This window comes from Salvelinus namaycush, chromosome 26 (genome assembly GCF_016432855.1).
Source record: "Salvelinus namaycush isolate Seneca chromosome 26, SaNama_1.0, whole genome shotgun sequence".
NCBI classification, from domain to species: Eukaryota; Metazoa; Chordata; class Actinopteri; order Salmoniformes; family Salmonidae; genus Salvelinus; species Salvelinus namaycush.
The window spans coordinates 41,209,443-41,236,741 of NC_052332.1; the positions used below are offsets into that span (position 1 = coordinate 41,209,443).

General features: G+C 46.9%; 1 protein-coding gene across 1 annotated transcript in view; it reads left to right on the forward strand.

The window, feature by feature from the left end:
• The window catches only part of ufm1 (ubiquitin-fold modifier 1), a 44,018-nt gene extending 17,192 nt beyond the window's left edge, over positions 1–26,826 (forward strand). The window contains exon 6 of the mRNA XM_038965440.1: positions 26,130–26,826. Coding sequence (XP_038821368.1) covers positions 26,130–26,245 — 116 coding nt within the window. The 3' untranslated portion in view covers positions 26,246–26,826. The remainder of the gene's footprint in view (positions 1–26,129) is intronic.
• The last annotated feature ends 473 nt before the right edge of the window (positions 26,827–27,299 follow it).

A 27,299-nucleotide genomic window follows, 5' to 3' on the forward strand; every position in this document is an offset into this window, starting at 1 on the left:
CATGGTTAATATAGACAGCATACATGGTTAATATAGACAGCATACATGGTTAATATAGACAGCATACATGGTTAATATAGACAGCATACATGGTTAATATAGACAGCATACATGGTTAATATAGACAGCATACATGGTTAATATAGACAGCATACATGGTTAATATAGACAGCATGGTTAATATAGACAGTATACATGGTTAATATAGACAGTATACATGGTTAATATAGACAGTATACATGGTTAATATAGACAGTATACATGGTTAATATATAGAGCATACATGATTAATATATAGAGCATACATGATTAATATAGACAGCATACATGATTAATATAGACAGCATACATGGTTAATATAGACAGCATACATGGTTAATATAGACAGCATACATGGTTAATATAGACAGCATACATGGTTAATATAGACAGCATACATGGTTAATATAGACAGCATACATGGTTAATATAGACAGTATACATGGTTAATATATAGAGTATACATGATTAATATAGACAGTATACATGGTTAATATAGACAGCATACATGGTTAATATAGACAGCATACATGGTTAATATAGACAGCATGGTTAATATAGACAGCATGGTTAATATAGACAGCATGGTTAATATAGACAGCATACATGGTTAATATAGACAGCATACATGGTTAATATAGACAGCATACATGGTTAATATAGACAGCATACATGGTTAATATAGACAGTATACATGGTTAATATAGACAGTATACATGGTTAATATAGACAGTATACATGGTTAATATAGACAGCATACATGGTTAATATAGACAGCATACATGGTTAATATAGACAGCATACATGGTTAATATAGACAGCATACATGGTTAATATAGACAGCATGGTTAATATAGACAGCATGGTTAATATAGACAGCATACATGGTTAATATAGACAGTATACATGGTTAATATAGACAGTATACATGGTTAATATAGACAGTATACATGGTTAATATAGACAGTATACATGGTTAATATATAGAGTATACATGATTAATATAGACAGCATACATGATTAATATAGACAGCATACATGATTAATATAGACAGCATACATGGTTAATATAGACAGCATACATGGTTAATATAGACAGTATACATGGTTAATATAGACAGTATACATGGTTAATATATAGAGCATACATGATTAATATAGACAGCATACATGATTAATATAGACAGCATACATGATTAATATAGACAGCATACATGGTTAATATAGACAGCATACATGGTTAATATAGACAGCATACATGGTTAATATAGACAGCATACATGGTTAATATAGACAGCATACATGGTTAATATAGACAGCATACATGGTTAATATAGACAGCATACATGGTTAATATAGACAGTATACATGGTTAATATATAGAGTATACATGGTTAATATAGACAGCATACATGGTTAATATAGACAACATACATGGTTAATATAGACAACATGGTTAATATAGACAGCATGGTTAATATAGACAGCATGGTTAATATAGACAGCATGGTTAATATAGACAGCATACATGGTTAATATAGACAGCATACATGGTTAATATAGACAGCATACATGGTTAATATAGACAGCATACATGGTTAATATAGACAGCATACATGGTTAATATAGACAGTATACATGGTTAATATAGACAGCATACATGGTTAATATAGACAACATGGTTAATATAGACAGCATGGTTAATATAGACAGCATGGTTAATATAGACAGCATGGTTAATATAGACAGCATACATGGTTAATATAGACAGCATACATGGTTAATATAGACAGCATACATGGTTAATATAGACAGCATACATGGTTAATATAGACAGTATACATGGTTAATATAGACAGTATACATGGTTAATATAGACAGTATACATGGTTAATATAGACAGTATACATGGTTAATATAGACAGTATACATGGTTAATATAGACAGCATGGTTAATATAGACAGCATGGTTAATATAGACAGTATACTTGGTTAATATAGACAACATGGTTAATATAGACAACATGGTTAATATAGACAGCATGGTTAATATAGACAGTATACATGGTTAATATAGACAGTATACATGGTTAATATAGACAGTATACATGGTTAATATAGACAGTATACATGGTTAATATAGACAGTATACATGGTTAATATAGACAGTATACATGGTTAATATAGACAACATGGTTAATATAGACAGTATACATGGTTAATATAGACAGCATGGTTAATATAGACAGCATACATGGTTAATATAGACAGCATACATGGTTAATATAGACAGTATACATGGTTAATATAGACAGTATACATGGTTAATATAGACAGTATACATGGTTAATATAGACAACATGGTTAATATAGACAGCATGGTTAATATAGACAGCATGGTTAATATAGACAACATGGTTAATATAGACAGGATACATGGTTAATATAGACAACATGGTTAATATAGACAGGATACATGGTTAATATAGACAGCATACAGTTGAAGTCAGAAGTTTACATACACTTAGGGTGGAGTCATTAAAACTTGTTTTTCAAACACTCCACACATTTCTTGTTAATAAACTATAGTTTTGGCAAGTCGGTTAGGACATCTACTTTGTGCATGACACAAGTCATTTTTCCAACAATTTTTTACAGACAGATTATTTCACTTATTTCAGTGTCACAATTCCAGTGGGTCAGAAGTGTATATACACAAAGTTCACTGTGCCTTTTTACAGCTTGGAAAATTCCTGAAAATTATGTCATGCTTTAAAAGCTTCTGATAGGCTAATTGACAACATTTGAGTCAATTGGAGGTGTACCTGTGGATATATTTCAAGGCCTACCTTCAAACTCAGTATCTCTTTGCTTGACCTCATGGGAAAATCAAAAGAAATTTGATTTTTGTTGAGCTCCACCAGTCTGGTTCATCCTTGGGAGCAATTTCCAAATGCCTGAAGGTACCACGTTCATCTGTACGAACAATAGTACACAAGTATAAACACCATGGGACCACGCATCCGTCATACCGCTCAGGAAGGAGACATATTGTCTCCTAGAGATGAACGTACTTTGGTGTGAAAAGTGCAAATAAATCCCAGAAACACAGCAAAGGACCTTGTGAAGATGCTGGAGGAAACGTGTACAAAAGTATCTATATCCACAGTAAAACGAGTCCTATATCGACATAACCTGAAAGGCCGCTCAGCAAGGAAGAAGCCACTGCTCCAAAACCACCATTAAAAAAGCCAGACTACAACTTTGTCCCCATGTGCAGTTGCACACAAAGATTGTACTTTTTGGAGAAATGTACTCTGGTCTGATGAAACAAAAATAGAACTGTTTGGCCATAATGACCATCGTTATGTTTGGAGGAAAAAGGGGGAGGCTTGCAAGCCGAAGAAAGCCATCCCAACTGTGAAGCATGGGGGTGGCAGCATCATGTTGTGGGGGTGATTTGCTGCAGGAGGGACTGGTGCACTTCACAAAATAGATGGCATCATGAGGAAGGAAAAGTATGTAGATATATTGAAGTAACATCTCAAGACATCAGTCAGGAAGTTAAAAGCTTGGTCACAAATGGGTCTTCCAAATGGACAATGACCCCAAGCATACTTCCAAAGTTGTGGCAAAATGGCTTAAGGACAACAAAGTCAAGGTATTGGAGTGGCTATCACAAAGCCCTGACCTCAATCCTATAGAACATTTGTGGGCAGAACTGAAAAAGCGTGTGTGAGCAAGGAGGCCTACAAACCTGACTCAGTTACACCAGCTCTGTCAGGAGGAATGGGCCAAAATTCACCCAACTTATTGTGGGAAGCTTGTGGAAGGCTACCCAAAACGTTTGACCCAAGTTAAACAATTTACAGGCAATGCTACCAAATACTAATTGAGTATATGTGAACTTCTGACCCACTGGGAATGTGGTGAAAGAAATAAAAGCTGAAATAAATAATTCTCTCTACTATTATTCTGACATATCACATTCTTAAAATAAAGTGGGGATCCTAGCTGACCTAAGAGGGAATTTTTACTAGAATGAAATGTCAGGAATTGTGAAAAACAGAGTAAATGTATTTGGCTAAGATGTATGTAAACTTCCGAGTTCAAATGTACGTGGTTAATATAGACAGCATACGTGGTTAATATAGACCACATACGTGGTTAATATAGACAGCATGGTTAATATAGACAGTATACATGGTTAATATAGACAGCATACATGGTTAATATAGGCAGCATACGTGGTTAATGTTTACCGTGATTTTTGTAAACAAATCAATTATAGTCAAGACATGGATGGATTTAAATCATGTTTATCTTGATCAAATATCAATGAAACAAGGTTTTCATCACTTTGATGTTTCTTGCTTTGAACTGAACACATTTTACAGCATTTTATGGAAATGATAAATGAGCCTCCATTGAACACACATTAAGGCAGGTCTACACACCACGTGAGGGACAGAGTTTTACTGTGTGTGTGTTGCAAATGTAATTCTTGGGTTCACACACACATCGTTGCGCTTCTTCTTGTCGCTACCGGCTGCAATCTAGAATGATGAAACTAACTTAGTTCAGGAATTTTACTAACATCTCACTCACATATATAGTTACACCAGGCCAAGGTAGGAGAGTCAGACACACACATGCAACAACATCCCTCACACTTACTTCCTGTATTGGAGTTGTTGGTTCTGTGGGTCAGGCGGATGGGGCACCAGCCTTCTCCTGAATCACGATGGCTGCAGAAGCTGGGGTCCTTGGGATACGTTGCCTCCTCTGGATTTGAGGTCTTACCAATGTCTTGCCCAGCTCCTCGAGAAAGAGCCGTCTCCTCTGGAGCTTCCCTCTGTTCCAGTCTGGGTTCAACGCCATCCAGATGACAAACACGTTGTACGCCGAGATGTCCAAGATGTTGAAGAATATCACAAGTGGCCAGCGTAGGGTTCTTCTTTTGCAGCTGAAGCCAGTCACCAGCTTGTCTTAATTGTCCACCCCTCCTTTTGTGGCATTGTAATCCATTATGATTTCAGTTTTTTGATGTTCCTTACCACAGATTCTCCCATCCCTGAGCAGCGTACTCACGAGTACCACATTTGTGCCTTTCTTTGGCACGTAGGACACTAGGGACGTGTCGGCCGTGAACACAAACTTAGAGGAATTGAAAGGCCTGTTCCGTGTATTCAACAGCTGAGGTGGGAGCCCTGGCTTGTTTTTTCTTACTGTTTCTACCATCGTCAGCTTCCTCTTGGGGAGCTCCTGTCCCAGCTTGTGCAAAGTAAAACAGTTATCGCATGTGATGTTGTGGTCACGGAGTCCCTATGTCACGTCCAGAACAACCCGCATCCCTTGGTTCTTCTCAGGGGCTCCTCCATCTGGCTTCCCCGTATACACTTGTTGCTTCATCATATGGTGGAACTTGCATCACAGACAGCCCAGATCTTGTTTCCATATTTTGTGGGTTTAGACGGTATGTACTGCCTGAAGGGTCAGCGGCCCCTAAATGGCATAAGCTGCTCATCAACAGTAACGTTGGGCCCTGGGTTGTAAAACAGGGGAAGGCGGTCCACCCACTTGTCCCACACTGACCTGATTGCAGCTAGCTTGTCTCTCTGCACTGACCTGATTACAGGTAGCTTGTCTCTCTGCACTGACCTGATTACAGGTAGCTTGTCTCTGCACTGACCTGATTGCAGCTAGCTTGTCTCTCTGCACTGACCTGATTACAGCTAGCTTGTCTCTCTGCACTGACCTGATTGCAGCTAGCTTGTCTCTCTGCACTGACCTGATTACAGGTAGCTTGTCTCTCTGCACTGACCTGATTACAGGTAGCTTGTCTCTCTGCACTGACCTGATTGCAGCTAGCTTGTCTCTCTGCACTGACCTGATTGCAGCTAGCTTGTCTCTCTGCACTGACCTGATTACAGGTAGCTTGTCTCTCTGCACTGACCTGATTACAGGTAGCTTGTCTCTACACTGACCTGATTGCAGCTAGCTTGTCTCTCTGCACTGACCTGATTGCAGCTAGCTTGTCTCTCTGCACTGACCTGATTGCAGCTAGCTTGTCTCTCTGCACTGACCTGATTGCAGCTAGCTTGTCTCTCTGCACTGACCTGATTACAGCTAGCTTGTCTCTCTGCACTGACCTGATTGCAGCTAGCTTGTCTCTCTGCACTGACCTGATAGCAGCTAGCTTGTCTCTCTGCCGCCGAGCTGGTCTGGTGTCTCGGTTATCGAAGCGCATAATCCTGGAAATAATGTTGAAGTTTTCCAGAGACATTGTTGTACTGAAAAGGTTTCTACATCCCGCAGGGATTCTGTGAATTTCCCATTGGATCTGAAAACACCAGCAAGGATAAGAACCCCAAAGTATGCATGTAAATGAGTTTGGTCCATCTCTTTCCATCTCTCCAAAAACACTTCTTCCCTCCAAATTAGTGCAGTCCAGAATGGTTTTCTGGATGGTGTCTGGGATGAACAGTTGAAAAGGAGACTTTATTTTCCTGCAAATGAGTAACCACCATCCGTGTCAGCCCTGGTTGCATCCTTATCACATTGGCAGCCATACCGGGTGGCTCATTCCTTGGGCAAGAAGACCATTCAAATTCACAATTTTTTGACATCCATATTTCTCCTTCTGCAGGCTGCTGATGAGCTGGTTGCTGACAGGCTGGTCCTGGGCCTGCTTCTGAGGGGCTGGTCCTGGGCCTGGCTGCTAACTAGCTGGTCCTGGGCCTGGCTGCTAACTAGCTGGTCCTGGGCCTGGCTGCTAACTAGCTGGTCCTGGGCCTGGTTGCTAACTAGCTGGTCCTGGGCCTGGCTGCTAACTAGCTGGTCCTGGGCCTGGCTGCTAACTAGCTGGTCCTGGGCCTGGCTGCTAACTAGCTGGTCCTGGGCCTGGCTGCTAACTAGCTGGTCCTGGGCCTGCTTCTGAGGGGCTGGTCCTAGATCTGGCTGAGGGTCAATCTTATCTTCTTCCAACTCACTGACAGACTCCAAATTGACAGAGACATGATCCTCATTCTGAAAATTCTTCATCTTCCAGAGTGGAAGACGCTCCTTCCACACTAGCTTCTCTCTCTGCATTTTTTTTTCTAAGGCCCTCTGAGCAGAGATTATTTTTGTCATACTAATTGATTGTGGTAAGGAGCCACACATGCAAAGCTATTTATTTGTTGTCCCTCCCCTAATTTGCACCTGGCTTGGGTACAGTGTAAAAAAATGCTGTATTTTCCCACAATGTATTGTAATAACATTGTGCAGGTTCCCGCAAGACATTGTGTAGTTCCACACACACTACAAAGGGTAAAGAGTGCGAGGAAAAGTTGGAGACAGACAGGTTCTTGGTGCTATGTTGAAACAGCAGGCCCAGGGAGGAGGAAGACCGAGTAAAAGCACACAGGAAACATTTTGGTTTCATTTTTACTTATTTTCACCTACACACTTTTCCACGCTTTTATTAACCGGGTCCAGTGGTCCCGAGCACCACATATGTAATATTAATGTGTAGGGGGTGCACAGGGTGCTCTCAATTAAAATGTGTTATTTTACATGTTCTTCACAGAAAATGAGCCAAGGCCAATTAGTCTTCGTGAACATTTGAAATGGGTCCCACAGAGCCGAACACCACACAAGGGTTAATACAGTTACGACTGGAATTTATATTAAAATGCCTGGACTATTTCAATTTAGGAGAATCTCTTATACAATGGGTTAAAGTTATGTAAAGTAACCCTGTAAAATATTAAATAATGGCTAAATCTCAGAAAGTATTAACCTGTCTCGCCCCCCCGTTCCGCTAGCGGAACTCCTCCCACATTCCACTGAAAAGGCAGAGCGCGAAATTCAAAAAATATTTTTTTAGAAATATTTAACTTTCACACATTAACAAGTCCAATACAGCTAATGAAAGATACACATCTTGTGAATCCAGCCAACATGTCCGATTTTTTTAATGTTTTACAGGGAAAACACAATATATATTTATGTTAGCTCACCAACAAATAGAAAAAAGCACAGACATTTTTCACAGCACAGGTAGCAAAATCAAAATCAACCAAACTAACCTAGAACAAACCAAAGAAACCAAGAAACAACTTAATCAGATGACAGTCTTATAACATGTTATACAATAAATCTATGTTTTGTTCGAAAAATGTGCATATTTGAGCTATAAATCAGTTTTACATTACTGCTACCATCATAGCTACAGTCAGAAATAGCACGGGAGTAGCCAGAGTAAATACAGACACCAACGTCAACTACCTAATTACTCATCATAAAACATTTCAGAGAAATATATGGTGGATAGCAAATGAAAGACAAAGATCTTGTGAATACAGCCAATATTTCCGATTTTTGAAGTGTTTTACAGCGAAAACACAATATATCGTTATATTAGCTTACTACAATAGCTATCACACAACAGCATTGATTCAAGGCAAATGGTAGCGATAGCACAGTTCGACAGATATATGAAATAGCATCCCAAATTGGGTCCTTATCTTTGTTGATCTTCCATCAGAATGTTGTACAAGGGGTCCTTTGTTCAGAACCGTCTTTGTTTGGATCCAGAACGAACTATTTCCCTCTTGAATTAGCAAGCACACTGGCCGTGCGGCGCTAACCTCTCCTTCTTGAACAAATTCCTCCAACGCATCACGTCTAAAGTCCCGAATAAATTTCAATAATATAATTAAACTATATTGAAAAAACATACTTTAGGATGATATTGTGACATGTATCAAATAAAATCGAAGCCGGAGATCATATTCACCTATAACGACGGTTTTCCAGGAGTCGATTCCAGGTCCAACTTCGCGCCTTCCAAAAAAAAATAATGGCGGACCTCTCACTCCAAGAGGTTGTATTCAATCCCAGAACGAGATAATCAAGTCATTTCTGCTCTCACTTCCGCATGACACCCAGGGGAAGGTGTATGACGTGTTTCTACAGTCATAAGTGACATGCCCTTTTATAGACAAGCTCTTGAAGAGAGACCTCGCTTTTGGAAATCTCACTTCCGGATAGGAAATGGGCTGTAAAAAGAGTTCTGTTTCACTTAGAGAAATAATTAGAACGGTTTTAGAAACTAGAGAGTGTTTTCTATCCAATATTAATAATAATATGCATATTGTACGAGCAAGAATTGAGTACGAGGCCGTTTAAATTGGATACGATTTTCCCCAAAAGTGAAAACAGCACCCCCTATCCTTAAGAATTAAACTGTCAAGAGGAGTAAAAAAGGTTGTCCATTATCGGCATATCTGTTTATAATGGCCATCGAAATGTTAGCTATTAAAATCAGATCCAACAATTTTCAAAGGGCTTAAAAATCAAGGTGTATGCTGATGATTCATGTATTCTTTTAAATCCACAATGTGGATCCCTCCACAGCCTCATAGAGGGTCAAGATAATTGTTCTAACCTCTCTGGATTACAACCAAATTATATGAAGTGTACTATGTTACGTATTGGACCACAAAACAATACAACTTTTACATTGTCGTGTAGTTTGGAAGAGGCAAGTGGAAGGGGGAGAAAGTACGGAACTTGTGTGTCGGCCCTGCAATAAAGACCAAAAAAAAGTATACAAGTTTCATTTAAGGACCAAAAAAATGGACAGCCGTGTCTAATAGATCGCAAAATAGTTGGAAAGAGATTTTCAATGTACCAATTCCATGGCACAAAACGACTACTTTTTCAATTTAAATTATTATACAAAATTCTTGCTACCAATATAATGTTATGTATATGAGGGATACAACCATCCCAGCTCTGCAGATTTTGCAGAATCATTAGATTATGTGTTTTGGTACTGTCCAGATGTGTCTTGGTTTTGATCGCAGATTCAGGAATTGCTGAAGAATTGCAACATTTTATCTGGAGGTAACTCTGCAAATGGCACTGCTGGGTGATTTGAAAAGTCATAGTCAATCAATTGATACTCTTAGCTAAATGTGTATATTTTTCATTTAGAGTCTTTAGAAACTGAGAACATAAACTTTTGTGAAACATCACAGCACAATTGAAAAATATTAGCAAATAGAAATCTAAACTGGATGATGTTCAGAGACGGGAGGGGTTGAATGTAGCTGGAGGGAGGTATTTAAAACAAGATAACGAATGTAAAGTATACTGTCTGTAAAATGGATATACGTTCAGAACTTTCGTGAAACAGCAAATTTGGAAAATATGGCAAATTGAAATCAACTATTTAAAAAATAATTATATATATATATATATATAAAAATTCAGTGACTTCGGACAACCTTATTCTAAAATTCATTAAATTGTATTTTTCCCTCAATCTACACACAATACCCCATAATGACAAAGCAAAAACAGTTTTTTATAAACTTTTACTAATTTATTACAAAGAAAAAAATGAAATCATATTTACATAAGTATTCAGACCCTTTACTTTGTTTAAGCACCTTTGGCATTGATTTCAGCATCGCGTTTTCTTAGGTATGACACTACAAGCTTGACACACCTGTATTTGGGGAGTTTCTCCCATTCTTCTCTGCAGATCCTCTCAAGCTCTGTCAGGTTGGATGGGGAGCATTGCAGCACAGCTATTTTCAGGTTTCTCCAGAGATGTTCGATCGGGTTTAAGTCCGGGCTCTGGCTGGGCCACTCAAGGCCATTCAGAGACTTGTCCCGAAGCCACTCCTGCGTTGTCTTGGCTATGTGCTTAGGGTCGTTGTCCTGTTGGAAGGTGAACCTTCGCCCCAGTCTGAGGTCCTGAGCGCTCTGGAGCAGGTTTTCATCAAGGATCTACTTTGCTCCGTTCATCTTTCCATCGATCCTGACTAGTCTCCCAGTCCCTGCCGCTGAAAAACATCCCACAGCATGATGCTAACACCACCATGCTTCATCGTAGGGATGGTGCCAGGTTTCCTCCAGACGTGACGCTTGGAATTCCTGCCAAAGTGGTCTATCTTAGTTTCATCAGACCAGATAATCTTGTTTCTCATGGTCTGAGAGTCTTTAGGTGTCTTTTGATAAACTCCAAGCGAGCTGTCATGTGCCTTTTACTGAGGAGTAGCTTCCGTCTGACCACTCTACCATAAAGGCCTGACTTGGTGGAGTGCTGCAGAGATGGTTACCCTTCTGGAAGGTTCTCCCATTTTTACAGAGGAATGCAGACATGTTTTCGTACCCATCCCTAGATCTGTGTCTCGACACAATCCTGTCTGGGAGCTCTACGGACAATTCCTTCAATTCCTGGTTTTTACTCTGACATGCATTGTCAACTGTGGGACTTTTATATAGACAGGTCTGTGCCTTTCCAAATCATGTCCAAGCAATTGAATTTGCCACAGGTGGACTCCAAGTGGTTGAAATGTCTCAAGTCCACAACCTCAAACAGTCACACTCCAAACTCCACTATGGCCAAGACCAAAGAGCTGTCAAAGGACACCAGAAACAAAATTGTAGACCTGCACCAGGCTGGGAAGACTGAATCTGCAGTAGGTAAGCAGCTTGGTTTGAAGAAATCAACTGTGGGAGCAATTATTAGGAAATGGAAGACATACAAGACCACTGATAATCTCCCTCGATCTGGGGCTCCACGCAAGATCTCACCCCGTGGGGTCAAAATGATCACAAGAACGGTGAGCAAAATTCCCAGAACCACACGGGGGGACCTAGTGAATGACCTGCAGAGAGCTGGGACCAAAGTAACAAAGCCTACCATCAGTAACACACTACGCCGCCAGGGACTCAAATCCTGCAGTGCTAGACGTGTCCCCCTGCTTAAGCCAGTACATGTCCAGGCCCGTCTGAAGTTTGCTAGAGAGCATTTGGATGATCCAGAAGAAGATTGGGAGAATGTCATATGGTCAGATGAAACCAAAATATAACTTTTTGGTAAAAACTCAACTCATCGTGTTTGGAGGACAAAGAATGCTGAGTTGCATCCAAAGAACACCATACCTACTGTGAAGCATGGGGGTGGAAATATCATGCTTTGGGGCTGTTTTTCTGCAAAGGGACCAGGACGACTGATCCGTGTAAAGGAAAGAATGAATGGGGCCATGTATCGTGAGATTTTGAGTGAAAACCTCCTTCCATCAGCAAGGGCATTGAAGATGAAACGTGGCTGGGTCTTTCAGCATGACAATGATCCCAAACACACCGCCCGGGCAACGAAGGAGTGGCTTCGTAAGAAGCATTTCAAGGTCCTGGAGTGGCCTAGCCAGTCTCCAGATCTCAACCCCATAGAAAATCTTTGGAGGGAGTTGAAAGTCCGTGTTGCCCAGCAACAGCCCCAAAACATCACTGCTCTAGAGGAGATCTGCATGGAGGAATGGGCCAAAATACCAGCAACAGTGTGTGAAAACCTTGTGAAGACTTACAGAAAACGTTTGACCTCTGTCATTGCCAACAAAGGGTATATAACAAAGTATTGAGATAAACCTTTGTTATTGACCAAATACTTATTTTCCACCATAATTTGCAAATAAATTCATAAAAAATCCTACAATGTGATTTTCTGGATTATTTTTTTCTAATTTTGTCTGTCATAGTTGAAGTGTACCTATGATGAAAATTACAGGCCTCTCTCGAACCAGAATAGAAAGAGGATTGGGAGGCCCCGGTGCACAACTGAGCAAGAGGACAAGTGCATTAGAGTGTCTAGTTTGAGAAACAGACGCCTCACAAGTCCTCAAAAGGCAGCTTCATTAAATAGTACCTGCAAAACACCAGACTCAACGTCAACAGTGAAGAGGTGACTCTGGGATGCTGGCCTTCTAGGCAGAGTTCCTCTGTCCAGTGTCTGTTGTTTTGCCCATCTTAATATTTTATTTTTATTGGCCAGTCCGAGATATGGCTTTTTCTTTGCAACTCTGCTCAACAATGCAGAGACAATGCTGCTCGGCTATGAAAAGCCAACTAACATTTACTCCTGAGGTGCTGACCTGTTGCACCCTCGACAACCACTGTGATTATTATTATTATTATTATTTTACCCTGCTGGTCATCTATGAACGTTTGAACATCATCAGCCTGGTTCCTCTCTAGGTTTCTTCCTAGCTTCCTGCCTTTTCTATGGAGTTTTTCCTAGCCACCGTGTTTATACATCTATTGTTTGCTGTTTGGGGGGTTTTAGGCTGGGTTTCTGTACATCACTTTGTGACATCGGCCAATGTAAAAAATAAAATAAAACGTTTTTAAAAAAGGGCTTTATGAATAAATTTGATTTGATTTAGAATAGCATAGGCTATTCAGCTAGCTAGCATTGACCTCCAGGTAGTGTTGTGGGACAGTAGAGAGTGGTGTGTATTAAAGATGTTTCTTCGAATGTGTTACTTTTCAGAATTGTCTCTAAATAGCTTTTCTTCTCCATTCCTTTGTGAAGGCTGTGTTTGTTTGATATGTGTTTTAATAATGTAGTTGTGAGCAGGCAGTCATTGGAACTAAACTCACCTTTGGGTCCATGAAAAGTGCTGGGCTATATAAAACCCAGGTATTATAGATAGTAAACTGCACTTATAGTAGCCTACAGCACCCACGCCTGGCTTTCTTCACATTGCACTACTTGTACATGAAGACGTGAGAAAGCAGGCAGTTGAATACATGTCATACTATACAAATGCTATCCATACAGTTGAGTACGTACTCTTGGCTACTTTACTCTGTCCTTCAAGCCCTGTAACCACCGTGCCCTGTAACCACCGTGCCCTGTAAACACCGTGCCCTGTAATCACCATCTGCTGTAACCACCAAGCCCTGTAATCACCGTGCCCTGTAAACACCGTGCCCTGTAATCACCATCTGCTGTAACAACCAAGCCCTGTAATCACCGTGCCCTGTAATCACCGTGCCCTGTAATCACCGTGCCCTGTAATCACCGTGCCCTGTAAACACCGTGCCCTGTAAACACCGTGCCCTGTAAACACCGTGCCCTGTAAACACCGTGCCCTGTAAACACCGTGCCCTGTAATCACCGTGCCCTGTAATCACCGTGCCCTGTAATCACCAAGCCCTGTAACCACCGTGCCCTGTAACCACCGTGCCCTGTAAACACGGTGCCCTGTAACCACCGTGCCCTGTAACCACCTAGCCCTGTAATCACCGTGCCCTGTAAACACCGTGCCCTGTAATCACCATCTGCTGTAACCACCAAGCCCTGTAACCACCGTGCCCTGTAATCACCGTGCCCTGTAATCACCGTGCCCTGTAATCACCGTGCCCTGTAACCACCGTGCCCTGTAACCACCGTGCCCTGTAACCACCTAGCCCTGTAATCACCGTGCCCTGTAAACACCGTGCCCTGTAATCACCATCTGCTGTAACAATCAAGCCCTGTAATCACCGTGCCCTGTAATCACCGTGCCCTGTAATCACCGTGCCCTGTAAACACCGTGCCCTGTAATCACCGTGCCCTGTAATCACCGTGCCCTTTAATCACCATCTGCTGTAATCACCGTGCCCTGTAATCACCGTGCCCTGTAATCACCGTGCCCTGTAATCACCATCTGCTGTAATCACCGTGCCCTGTAATCACCATCTGCTGTAACCACCGTGCCCTGTAACCACCTAGCCCTGTAATCACCGTGCCCTGTAAACACCGTGCCCTGTAATCACCATCTGCTGTAACCACCAAGCCCTGTAACCACCAAGCCCTGTAATCACCGTGCCCTGTAATCACCGTGCCCTGTAACCACCGTGCCCTGTAACCACCGTGCCCTGTAAACACGGTGCCCTGTAACCACCATGCCCTGTAATCACCGTGCCCTGTAATCACCGTGCCCTGTAAACACCGTGCCCTGTAATCACCATCTGCTGTAACAACCAAGCCCTGTAATCACCGTGCCCTGTAATCACCATGCCCTGTAAACACCGTGCCCTGTAATCACCGTGCCCTGTAATCACCGTGCCCTGTAATCACCATCTGCTGTAATCACCGTGCCCTGTAATCACCGTGCCCTGTAATCACCGTGCCCTGTAATCACCATCTGCTGTAATCACCGTGCCCTGTAATCACCGTGCCCTGTAATCACCGTGCCCTGTAATCACCATCTGCTGTAATCACCGTGCCCTGTAATCACCATCTGCTGTAACCACCGTGCCCTGTAAACACCGTGCCCTGTAACCACCGTGCCCTGTAACCACCGTGCCCTGTAACCACCGTGCCCTGTAACCACCGTGCCCTGTAACCACCGTGCCCTGTAATCACCATCTGCTGTAATCACCGTGCCCTGTAATCACCACGCCCTGTAACCACCGTGCCCTGTAATCACCGTGCCCTGTAATCACCGTGCCCTGTAAACACCGTGCCCTGTAAACACCGTGCCCTGTAATCACCGTGCCCTGTAATCACCATCTGCTGTAACCACCAAGCCCTGTAATCACCATCTGCTGTAACCACCAGGCCCTGTAATCACCGTGCCCTGTTATCACCATGCGCTGTAATCACCGTGCGCTGTAAACACCATGCCCTGTAATCGCCATGCCCTGTAAACACCATGCCCTGTAAACACCATGCCCTGTAAACACCATGCCCTGTAACCACCGTGCCCTGTAATCACTGTGCCCTGTAAACACCGTGCCCTGTAACCACCGTGCCATGTAACCACCAAGCCCTGTAATCACCGTGCCCTGTAAACACCGTGCCCTGTAATCACCATCTGCTGTAACAACCAAGCCCTGTAATCACCGTGCCCTGTAAACACCGTGCCCTGTAAACACCGTGCCCTGTAAACACCGTGCCCTGTAAACACCGTGCCCTGTAATCACCGTGCCCTGTAATCACCGTGCCCTGTAACCACCGTGCCCTGTAACCACCGTGCCCTGTAACCACCGTGCCCTGTAATCACCGTGCCCTGTAATCACCGTGCCCTGTAATCACCATCTGCTGTAACAACCAAGCCCTGTAATCACCGTGCCCTGTAATCACCGTGCCCTGTAATCACCGTGCCCTGTAATCACCGTGCCCTGTAAACACCGTGCCCTGTAAACACCGTGCCCTGTAAACACCGTGCCCTGTAAACACCGTGCCCTGTAATCACCGTGCCCTGTAATCACCGTGCCCTGTAATCACGGTGCCCTGTAAACACGGTGCCCTGTAAACACGGTGCCCTGTAAACACGGTGCCCTGTAACCACCGTGCCCTGTAACCACCTAGCCCTGTAATCACCGTGCCCTGTAAACACCGTGCCCTGTAATCACCATCTGCTGTAACCACCATCTGCTGTAACCACCAAGCCCTGTAATCACCGTGCCCTGTAATCACCGTGCCCTGTAACCACCGTGCCCTGTAAACACGGTGCCCTGTAACCACCTAGCCCTGTAATCACCGTGCCCTGTAAACACCGTGCCCTGTAACCACCATCTGCTGTAACCAAGCCCTGTAATCACCGTGCCCTGTAATCACCGTGCCCTATAATCACCGTGCCCTGTAAACACCGTGCCCTGTAATCACCGTGCCCTGTAATCACCATCTGCTGTAATCACCGTGCCCTGTAATCACCGTGCCCTGTAATCACCGTGCCCTGTAATCACCATCTGCTGTAATCACCGTGCCCTGTAATCACCATCTGCTGTAACCACCGTGCCCTGTAATCACCGTGCCCTGTAATCACCGTGCCCTGTAAACACCGTGCCCTGTAACCACCGTGCCCTGTAACCACCGTGCCCTGTAATCACCGTGCCCTGTAATCACCATCTGCTGTAATCACCGTGCCCTGTAATCACCGCGCCCTGTAATCACCGTGCCCTGTAAACACCGTGCCCTGTAAACACCGTGCCCTGTAAACACCGTGCCCTTTAATCACCGTGCCCTGTAATCACCATCTGCTGTAATCACCGTGCCCTGTAATCACCATCTGCTGTAACCACCGTGCCCTGTAAACACCGTGCCCTGTAAACACCGTGCCCTGTATTCACCGTGCCCTGTAACCACCGTGCCCTGTAACCACCGTGCCCTGTAACCACCGTGCCCTGTAACCACCGTGCCCTGTAATCACCGTGCCCTGTAAACACCGTGCCCTGTAAACACCGTGCCCTGTAAACACCGTGCCCTGTAACCACCGTGCCCTGTAACCACCGTGCCCTGTAACCACCGTGCCCTGTAACCACCGTGCCCTGTAACCACCGTGTGCTGTAACCACCGTGCCCTGTAACCACCGTGCGCTGTAAACACCATCTGCTGTAACCACCGTGCCCTGTAAACACTGTGCACTGTATTCACCGTGCCCTGTAATCACCGTGCCCTGTAAACACGGTGCCCTGTAACCACCGTGCCCTGTAACCACCTAGCCCTGTAATCACCGTGCCCTGTAAACACCGTGCCCTGTAATCACCATCTGCTGTAACCACCATCTGCTGTAACCACCAAGCCCTGTAATCACCGTGCCCTGTAATCACCGTGCCCTGTAATCACCGTGCCCTGTAACCACCGTGCCCTGTAAACACGGTGCCCTGTAACCACCATGCCCTGTAACCACCTAGCCCTGTAATCACCGTGCCCTGTAAACACCGTGCCCTGTAATCACCATCTGCTGTAACCAAGCCCTGTAATCACCGTGCCCTGTAATCACCGTGCCCTATAATCACCATGCCCTGTAAACACCGTGCCCTGTAATCACCGTGCCCTGTAATCACCGTGCCCTGTAATCACCATCTGCTGTAATCACCGTGCCCTGTAATCACCGTGCCCTGTAATCACCGTGCCCTGTAATCACCATCTGCTGTAATCACCGTGCCCTGTAATCACCGTGCCCTGTAATCACCATCTGCTGTAATCACCGTGCCCTGTAATCACCATCTGCTGTAACCACCGTGCCCTGTAATCACCATGCCCTGTAATCACCGTGCCCTGTAAACACCGTGCCCTGTAACCACCGTGCCCTGTAACCACCGTGCCCTGTAATCACCGTGCCCTGTAATCACCATCTGCTGTAATCACCGTGCCCTGTAATCACCGCGCCCTGTAATCACCGTGCCCTGTAAACACCGTGCCCTGTAAACACCGTGCCCTGTAATCACCGTGCCCTGTAATCACCATCTGCTGTAATCACCGTGCCCTGTAATCACCATCTGCTGTAACCACCGTGCCCTGTAAACACCGTGCCCTGTAAACACCGTGCCCTGTATTCACCGTGCCCTGTAACCACCGTGCCCTGTAACCACCGTGCCCTGTAACCACCGTGCCCTGTAACCACCGTGCCCTGTAACCACCGTGCCCTGTAACCACCGTGCCCTGTAAACACCGTGCCCTGTAAACACCGTGCCCTGTAACCACCGTGCCCTGTAACCACCGTGCCCTGTAACCACCGTGCCCTGTAACCACCGTGCCCTGTAATCACCATCTGCTGTAATCACCGTGCCCTGTAATCACCGCGCCCTGTAATCACCGTGCCCTGTAAACACCGTGCCCTGTAAACACCGTGCCCTGTAAACACCGTGCCCTGTAATCACCGTGCCCTGTAATCACCATCTGCTGTAACCACCGTGCCCTGTAAACACCGTGCCCTGTAAACACCGTGCCCTGTATTCACCGTGCCCTGTAACCACCGTGCCCTGTAACCACCGTGCCCTGTAATCACCGTGCCCTGTAACCACCGTGCCCTGTAAACACCGTGCCCTGTAACCACCGTGCCCTGTAACCACCGTGCCCTGTAACCACCGTGCCCTGTAACCACCGTGCCCTGTAACCACCGTGCGCTGTAAACAACATCTGCTGTAACCACCGTGCCCTGTAAACACCGTGCACTGTATTCACCGTGCCCTGTAATCACCGTGCCCTGTAATCACCGTGCCCTGTAAACACGGTGCCCTGTAAACACGGTGCCCTGTAAACACGGTGCCCTGTAACCACCGTGCCCTGTAACCACCTAGCCCTGTAATCACCGTGCCCTGTAAACACCGTGCCCTGTAATCACCATCTGCTGTAACCACCATCTGCTGTAACCACCAAGCCCTGTAATCACCGTGCCCTGTAATCACCGTGCCCTGTAATCACCGTGCCCTGTAATCACCGTGCCCTGTAACCACCGTGCCCTGTAAACACGGTGCCCTGTAACCACCATGCCCTGTAACCACCTAGCCCTGTAATCACCGTGCCCTGTAAACACCGTGCCCTGTAATCACCATCTGCTGTAACCAAGCCCTGTAATCACCGTGCCCTGTAATCACCGTGCCCTATAATCACCGTGCCCTGTAAACACCGTGCCCTGTAATCACCGTGCCCTGTAATCACCGTGCCCTGTAATCACCGTGCCCTGTAATCACCGTGCCCTGTAATCACCGTGCCCTGTAATCACCATCTGCTGTAATCACCGTGCCCTGTAATCACCATCTGCTGTAACCACCGTGCCCTGTAATCACCGTGCCCTGTAATCACCGTGCCCTGTAATCACCATGCCCTGTAAACACCGTGCCCTGTAACCACCGTGCCCTGTAACCACCGTGCCCTGTAATCACCGTGCCCTGTAATCACCATCTGCTGTAATCACCGTGCCCTGTAATCACCGCGCCCTGTAATCACCGTGCCCTGTAAACACCGTGCCCTGTAATCACCGTGCCCTGTAATCACCGTGCCCTGTAATCACCGTGCCCTGTAATCACCATCTGCTGTAACCACCGTGCCCTGTAAACACCGTGCCCTGTAAACACCGTGCCCTGTAAACACCGTGCCCTGTATTCACCGTGCCCTGTAACCACCGTGCCCTGTAACCACCGTGCCCTGTAATCACCGTGCCCTGTAACCACCGTGCCCTGTAACCACCGTGCCCTGTAAACACCGTGCCCTGTAAACACCGTGCCCTGTAAACACCGTGCCCTGTAAACACCGTGCCCTGTAACCACCGTGCCCTGTAACCACCGTGCCCTGTAACCACCGTGCCCTGTAACCACCGTGCCCTGTAATCACCGTGCCCTGTAACCACCGTGCGCTGTAACCACCGTGCGCTGTAACCACCGTGCCATGTAACCACCGTGCCCTGTAAACACCATCTGCTGTAACCACCGTGCCCTGTAAACACCGTGCACTGTATTCACCGTGCCCTGTAATCACCGTGCCCTGTAATCACCGTGCCCTGTAAACACGGTGCCCTGTAAACACGGTGCCCTGTAACCACCTAGCCCTGTAATCACCGTGCCCTGTAACCACCTAGCCCTGTAATCACCGTGCCCTGTAAACACCGTGCCCTGTAATCACCATCTGCTGTAACCACCATCTGCTGTAACCACCAAGCCCTGTAATCACCGTGCCCTGTAATCACCGTGCCCTGTAATCACCGTGCCCTGTAACCACCGTGCCCTGTAACCACCGTGCCCTGTAAACACGGTGCCCTGTAACCACCATGCCCTGTAACCACCTAGCCCTGTAATCACCGTGCCCTGTAAACACCGTGCCCTGTAATCACCATCTGCTGTAACCAAGCCCTGTAATCACCGTGCCCTGTAATCACCGTGCCCTATAATCACCATGCCCTGTAAACACCGTGCCCTGTAATCACCGTGCCCTGTAATCACCGTGCCCTGTAATCACCATCTGCTGTAATCACCGTGCCCTGTAATCACCGTGCCCTGTAATCACCGTGCCCTGTAATCACCATCTGCTGTAATCACCGTGCCCTGTAATCACCATCTGCTGTAACCACCGTGCCCTGTAATCACCGTGCCCTGTAATCACCGTGCCCTGTAATCACCATGCCCTGTAAACACCGTGCCCTGTAACCACCGTGCCCTGTAACCACCGTGCCCTGTAATCACCGTGCCCTGTAATCACCATCTGCTGTAATCACCGTGCCCTGTAATCAACGCGCCCTGTAATCACCGTGCCCTGTAAACACCGTGCCCTGTAATCACCGTGCCCTGTAATCACCATCTGCTGTAATCACCGTGCCCTGTAATCACCATCTGCTGTAACCACCGTGCCCTGTAAACACCGTGCCCTGTAAACACCGTGCCCTGTATTCACCGTGCCCTGTATTCACCGTGCCCTGTAACCACCGTGCCCTGTAACCACCGTGCCCTGTAACCACCGTGCCCTGTAATCACCGTGCCCTGTAACCACCGTGCCCTGTAACCACCGTGCCCTGTAACCACCGTGCCCTGTAACCACCGTGCCCTGTAAACACCGTGCCCTGTAACCACCGTGCCCTGTAACCACCGTGCCCTGTAATCACCGTGCCCTGTAACCACCGTGCCCTGTAACCACCGTGCGCTGTAACCACCGTGCCATGTAACCACCGTGCCCTGTAAACACCATCTGCTGTAACCACCGTGCCCTGTAAACACCGTGCACTGTATTCACCGTGCCCTGTAATCACCGTGCCCTGTAAACACGGTGCCCTGTAAACACGGTGCCCTGTAACCACCTAGCCCTGTAATCACCGTGCCCTGTAACCACCTAGCCCTGTAATCACCGTGCCCTGTAAACACCGTGCCCTGTAATCACCATCTGCTGTAACCACCATCTGCTGTAACCACCAAGCCCTGTAATCACCGTGCCCTGTAATCACCGTGCCCTGTAATCACCGTGCCCTGTAACCACCGTGCCCTGTAAACACGGTGCCCTGTAACCACCATGCCCTGTAACCACCTAGCCCTGTAATCACCGTGCCCTGTAATCACCATCTGCTGTAACCAAGCCCTGTAATCACCGTGCCCTGTAATCACCATCTGCTGTAACCAAGCCCTGTAATCACCGTGCCCTGTAATCACCGTGCCCTATAATCACCGTGCCCTGTAAACACCGTGCCCTGTAATCACCGTGCCCTGTAATCACCGTGCCCTGTAATCACCATCTGCTGTAATCACCGTGCCCTGTAATCACCGTGCCCTGTAATCACCGTGCCCTGTAATCACCATCTGCTGTAATCACTGTGCCCTGTAATCACCATCTGCTGTAACCACCGTGCCCTGTAATCACCGTGCCCTGTAATCACCGTGCCCTGTAATCACCATGCCCTGTATTCACCGTGCCCTGTAACCACCGTGCCCTGTAATCACCGTGCCCTGTAAACACGGTGCCCTGTAAACACGGTGCCCTGTAACCACCTAGCCCTGTAATCACCGTGCCCTGTAACCACCTAGCCCTGTAATCACCGTGCCCTGTAAACACCGTGCCCTGTAATCACCATCTGCTGTAACCACCATCTGCTGTAACCACCAAGCCCTGTAATCACCGTGCCCTGTAATCACCGTGCCCTGTAATCACCGTGCCCTGTAACCACCGTGCCCTGTAACCACCGTGCCCTGTAAACACGGTGCCCTGTAACCACCATGCCCTGTAACCACCTAGCCCTGTAATCACCGTGCCCTGTAATCACCATCTGCTGTAACCAAGCCCTGTAATCACCGTGCCCTGTAATCACCGTGCCCTATAATCACCGTGCCCTGTAAACACCGTGCCCTGTAATCACCGTGCCCTGTAATCACCGTGCCCTGTAATCACCATCTGCTGTAATCACCGTGCCCTGTAATCACCGTGCCCTGTAATCACCGTGCCCTGTAATCACCATCTGCTGTAATCACTGTGCCCTGTAAACACCGTGCCCTGTAATCACCGTGCCCTGTAATCACCGTGCCCTGTAATCACCATCTGCTGTAATCACCGTGCCCTGTAATCACCGTGCCCTGTAAACACCGTGCCCTGTAAACACCGTGCCCTGTAACCACCGTGCCCTGTAACCACCGTGCCCTGTAACCACCGTGCCCTGTAACCACTGTGCCCTGTAATCACCGTGCCCTGTAACCACCGTGCGCTGTAACCACCGTGCCCTGTAACCACCGTGCGCTGTAAACACGTGCCCTGTAACCACCGTGCCCTGTAATCACCGTGCCCTGTAAACACCATCTGCTGTAAACACCGTGCACTGTATTCACCGTGCCCTGTAATCACCGTGCCCTGTAATCACCGTGCCCTGTAAACACCGTGCCCTGTAACCACCGTGCCCTGTAACCACCGTGCCCTGTAAACACGTGCCCTGTAACCACCGTGCCCTGTAATCACCGTGCCCTGTAAACACCATCTGCTGTAACCACCGTGCCCTGTAAACACCATCTGCTGTAACCACCGTGCCCTGTAACCACCGTGCCCTGTAACCACCGTGCCCTGTAACCACCGTGCCCTGTAACCACCGTGCCCTGTTACCACCGTGCCCTGTAACCACTGTGCCCTGTAATCACCGTGCCCTGTAAACACCATCTGCTGTAACCACCGTGCCCTGTAAACACCATCTGCTGTAACCACCGTGCCCTCTAAACACCGTGCACTGTATTCACCGTGCCCTGTAACCACCGTGCCCTGTAACCACCGTGCCCTGTAAACACCGTGCCCTGTAACCACCGTGCCCTGTAAACACCGTGCCCTGTAACCACCGTGCCCTGTAACCACCGTGCCCTGTAACCACCGTGCCCTGTAACCACCGTGCCCTGTAATCACCATCTGCTGTAATCACCATGCCCTGTAATCACCATCTGCTGTAAACACCATGCCCTGTAATCACCATCTGCTGTAATCACCATGCCCTGTAATCACCATCTGCTGTAATCACCATGCCCTGTAATCACCGTCTGCTGTAACCACCATTCCCTGTAATCACCACGCCCTGTAACCACCACGCCCTGTAACCACCGTGCCCTGTAACCACCGTGCCCTGTAACCACCGTGCCCTGTAACCACCAAGCCATGTAAACACCGTGCCCTGTAAACACCGTGCCCTGTAAACACCGTGCCCTGTAATCACCGTGCCCTGTAAACACCGTGCCCTGTAAACACGTGCCCTGTAATCACCATCTGCTGTAATCACCATCTGCTGTAACCACCAAGCCCTGTAAACACCGTGCCCTGTAAACACCGTGCCCTGTAAACACCGTGCCCTGTAATCACCGTGCCCTGTAAACACCGTGCCCTGTAATCACCGTGCCCTGTAATCACCGTGCCGTGTAATCACCATCTGCTGTAACCACTGTAATCCATGCCCTGTAATCCAACCACTGTAATCCATCTGCACCATCTGCTGTAAGCCCTGTAATCACCGTGCCGTGTAATCACCATCTGCTGTAACCTGTAAACACCGTGCCCTGTAAACACCGTGCCGTGTAATCACCGTGCCCTGTAATCACCGTGCCGTGTAACCACCTAGTCCTGTAATCACCGTGCCCTGTAATCACCGTGCCCTGTAATCACCGTGCCCTGTAATCACCGTGCCGTGTAACCACCGTGCCCTGTAATCACCGTGCCGTGTAATCACCGTGCCCTGTAAACACCGTGCCCTGTAAACACCGTGCCCTGTAAACACCGTGCCCTGTAACCACCGTGCCCTGTAATCACCGTGCCCTGTAATCACCGTGCCCTGTAACCACCTAGCCCTGTAATCACCGTGCCCTGTAACCACCTAGCCCTGTAATCACTGTGCCCTGTAATCACCGTGCCCTGTAATCACCGTGCCCTGTAATCACCGTGCCGTGTAATCACCGTGCCCTGTAATCACCGTGCCCTGTAATCACCGTGCCCTGTAATCACCGTGCCCTGTAAACACCGTGCCCTGTAAACACCGTGCCCTGTAATCACCGTGCCCTGTAATCACCGTGCCGTGTAATCACCGTGCCCTGTAAACACCGTGCCCTGTAATCACCGTGCCCTGTAACCACCTAGCCCTGTAATCACCGTGCCCTGTAACCACCTAGCCCTGTAATCACCGTGCCCTGTAATCACCGTGCCCTGTAATCACCGTGCCCTGTAACCACCTAGCCCTGTAATCACCGTGCCCTGTAACCACCGTGCCCTGTAACCACCGTGCCCTGTAATCACCGTGCCCTGTAATCACCGTGCCGTGTAATCACCGTGCCCTGTAATCACCGTGCCGTGTAACCACCGTGCCCTGTAATCACCGTGCCCTGTAACCACCTAGCCCTGTAATCACCGTGCCCTGTAACCACCGTGCCCTGTAATCACCGTGCCCTGTAATCACCGTGCCCTGTAACCACCGTGCCCTGTAATCACCGTGCCCTGTAACCACCGTGCCCTGTAATCACCGTGCCCTGTAATCACCGTGCCCTGTAAACACCGTGCCCTGTAAACACCGTGCCCTGTAATCACCGTGCCCTGTAATCACTGTGCCCTGTAATCACCATCTGCTGTAACCACCAAGCCCTGTAATCACTGTGCCCTGTAATCACCATCTGCTGTAACCACTGTGCCCTGTAACCACTGTGCCCTGTAACCACTGTGCCCTGTAACCACTGTGCCCTGTAACCACCGTGCCCTGTAAACACCGTGCCCTGTAATCACCATCTGCTGTAACTACCAAGCCCTGTAATCACCGTGCCCTGTAATCACCGTGCCCTGTAATCACCATCTGCTGTAACCACCAAGCCCTGTAATCACCGTGCCCTGTTATTACCATGCCCTGTAACCACCATGGCCTGTAACCACCAAGCCCTGTAACCACCAAGCCCTGTAAACACCGTGCCCTGTAAACACCGTGCCCTGTAATCACCGTGCCCTGTAAACACCGTGCCCTGTAAACACCGTGCCCTGTAATCACCATCTGCTGTAACCACCAAGCCCTGTAATCACCGTGCCCTGTAATCACCGTGCCCTGTAAACACCGTGCCCTGTAACCACCGTGCCCTGTAATCACCGTGCCCTGTAACCACCGTGCCCTGTAATCACCATGCCCTGTAATCACCATCTGCTGTAACCACCAAGCCCTGTAACCACCGTGCCCTGTAATCACCAAGTGCTCTAATCACCATCTGCTCAGGGGGAATGATTTCCTCTTAGCTAGTTGTTAGTAGTATAGGTTAACCTATCTGTCAGTACTTGAACACTAGTCTCTGGGAGGTTTCGGGATGTTACTACTTGATACATTTTACAACATTTGCTGTGTTTAGTAGCTCAATCTATCAGTTGGTCTTATTTATCTCCTGTCTGTGGACTGGTGACTGGTGAGTTTATACGGCGCTAGAGAAATGCCTAGGAAAGTCTCTTGACAAGGTAAATACTGCAGTATCAAGTATCAACTGTTTTCAGGTGGAGGGGGGAAACTCTTTATCGAGAACGTTTTGTTTTATTCTATTCTCTGACGTTATTGACGATTTCTAATGTTGTTTTCCAGGGAACGTGTTCCTGAAGCACGGTTCAGAGCTGCGCATCATTCCCAGAGACAGAGTGGGAGGAAGGGGAGTAGGAACAGACCCATCTTCCTCATCCTCCTCCTCGAAGACCCAATGACTCAGACACACACCGGCTGAATCATGTTTAACTTCTGACCTGCGGAACACTCAGTGTGTGTGTGTGAGTGTCAGTGTGTTTGTGTATATATTTTCTAGACCTGAAATTACTACACACACACACCTACACAAAGAGACACACTGCAGCAGCAAGCTTAATTTTGTCTATACTGTCTGCACTATCCAAATGCAGCGTCACCCCAGGCTGCCCATAGATATCCTCACACTGAAGTAATTGATTACACACAGACACACACACACACACACACACACACACACACTCTGGCGGCTTCAAGAGAAGGACTCGGCGGAAGCTTAGCAGACAATGTGCTTTGAGTTTGTGAACAGTTGTAGTTTTGTATACCTATTTTAGTTGTAATGGTAAATGGCTAATATATTTGCCTCCTTTTTTTGTCCAACATCTGCAGGCATATTTAGGTATGTATGTGCTTGCTTTTTGAAGAGGACTGCATTAATGTGGGTTCGCACTACACATTCAAATGATTTAGCTTATTCAGCATGCCTTCAGAGAGCATTGTTTAATAAATGATGCTTGTTCAAAGAAGCTGTCTGTGTTTTACATCTGAGGTTGTCTTGTCTAGCATCCTTTTCTAGAGACAAATACTGTCCAAGCAAGCATCCATAACTTACAATGCAGATCTTTCTGGAATATATTAATGTAGGTAGCTTTAATATATTACATTTCCCATTCTAGCCGAGATCATTTTGTAATGCCATTATTTCGAGTCTGGTTTGGGGCGTTAAGGAAAACCCATTGATGGTTTTTCAATATTCGCTGGACTTGGGTTTTTCTGTCTGTACCCTCAGAATTGACTTGCCGGGTTAAATAAAGGTTCAATATAAAATATATATATATTTTTTAAAGAATAAACTGTATTGTGATGAACTGAACATGGAGCTCTGCTGCCGTCTGTCTGATTCCATCAGTACTGCTGCATGTCTCATTAAGTACAGTAGGCAACATTGGCATGTAGTATAGCAGAGCCTAACGGTTAAAATATCATTAGGCCAGTAACTGAACTGTCTCTGGTTCG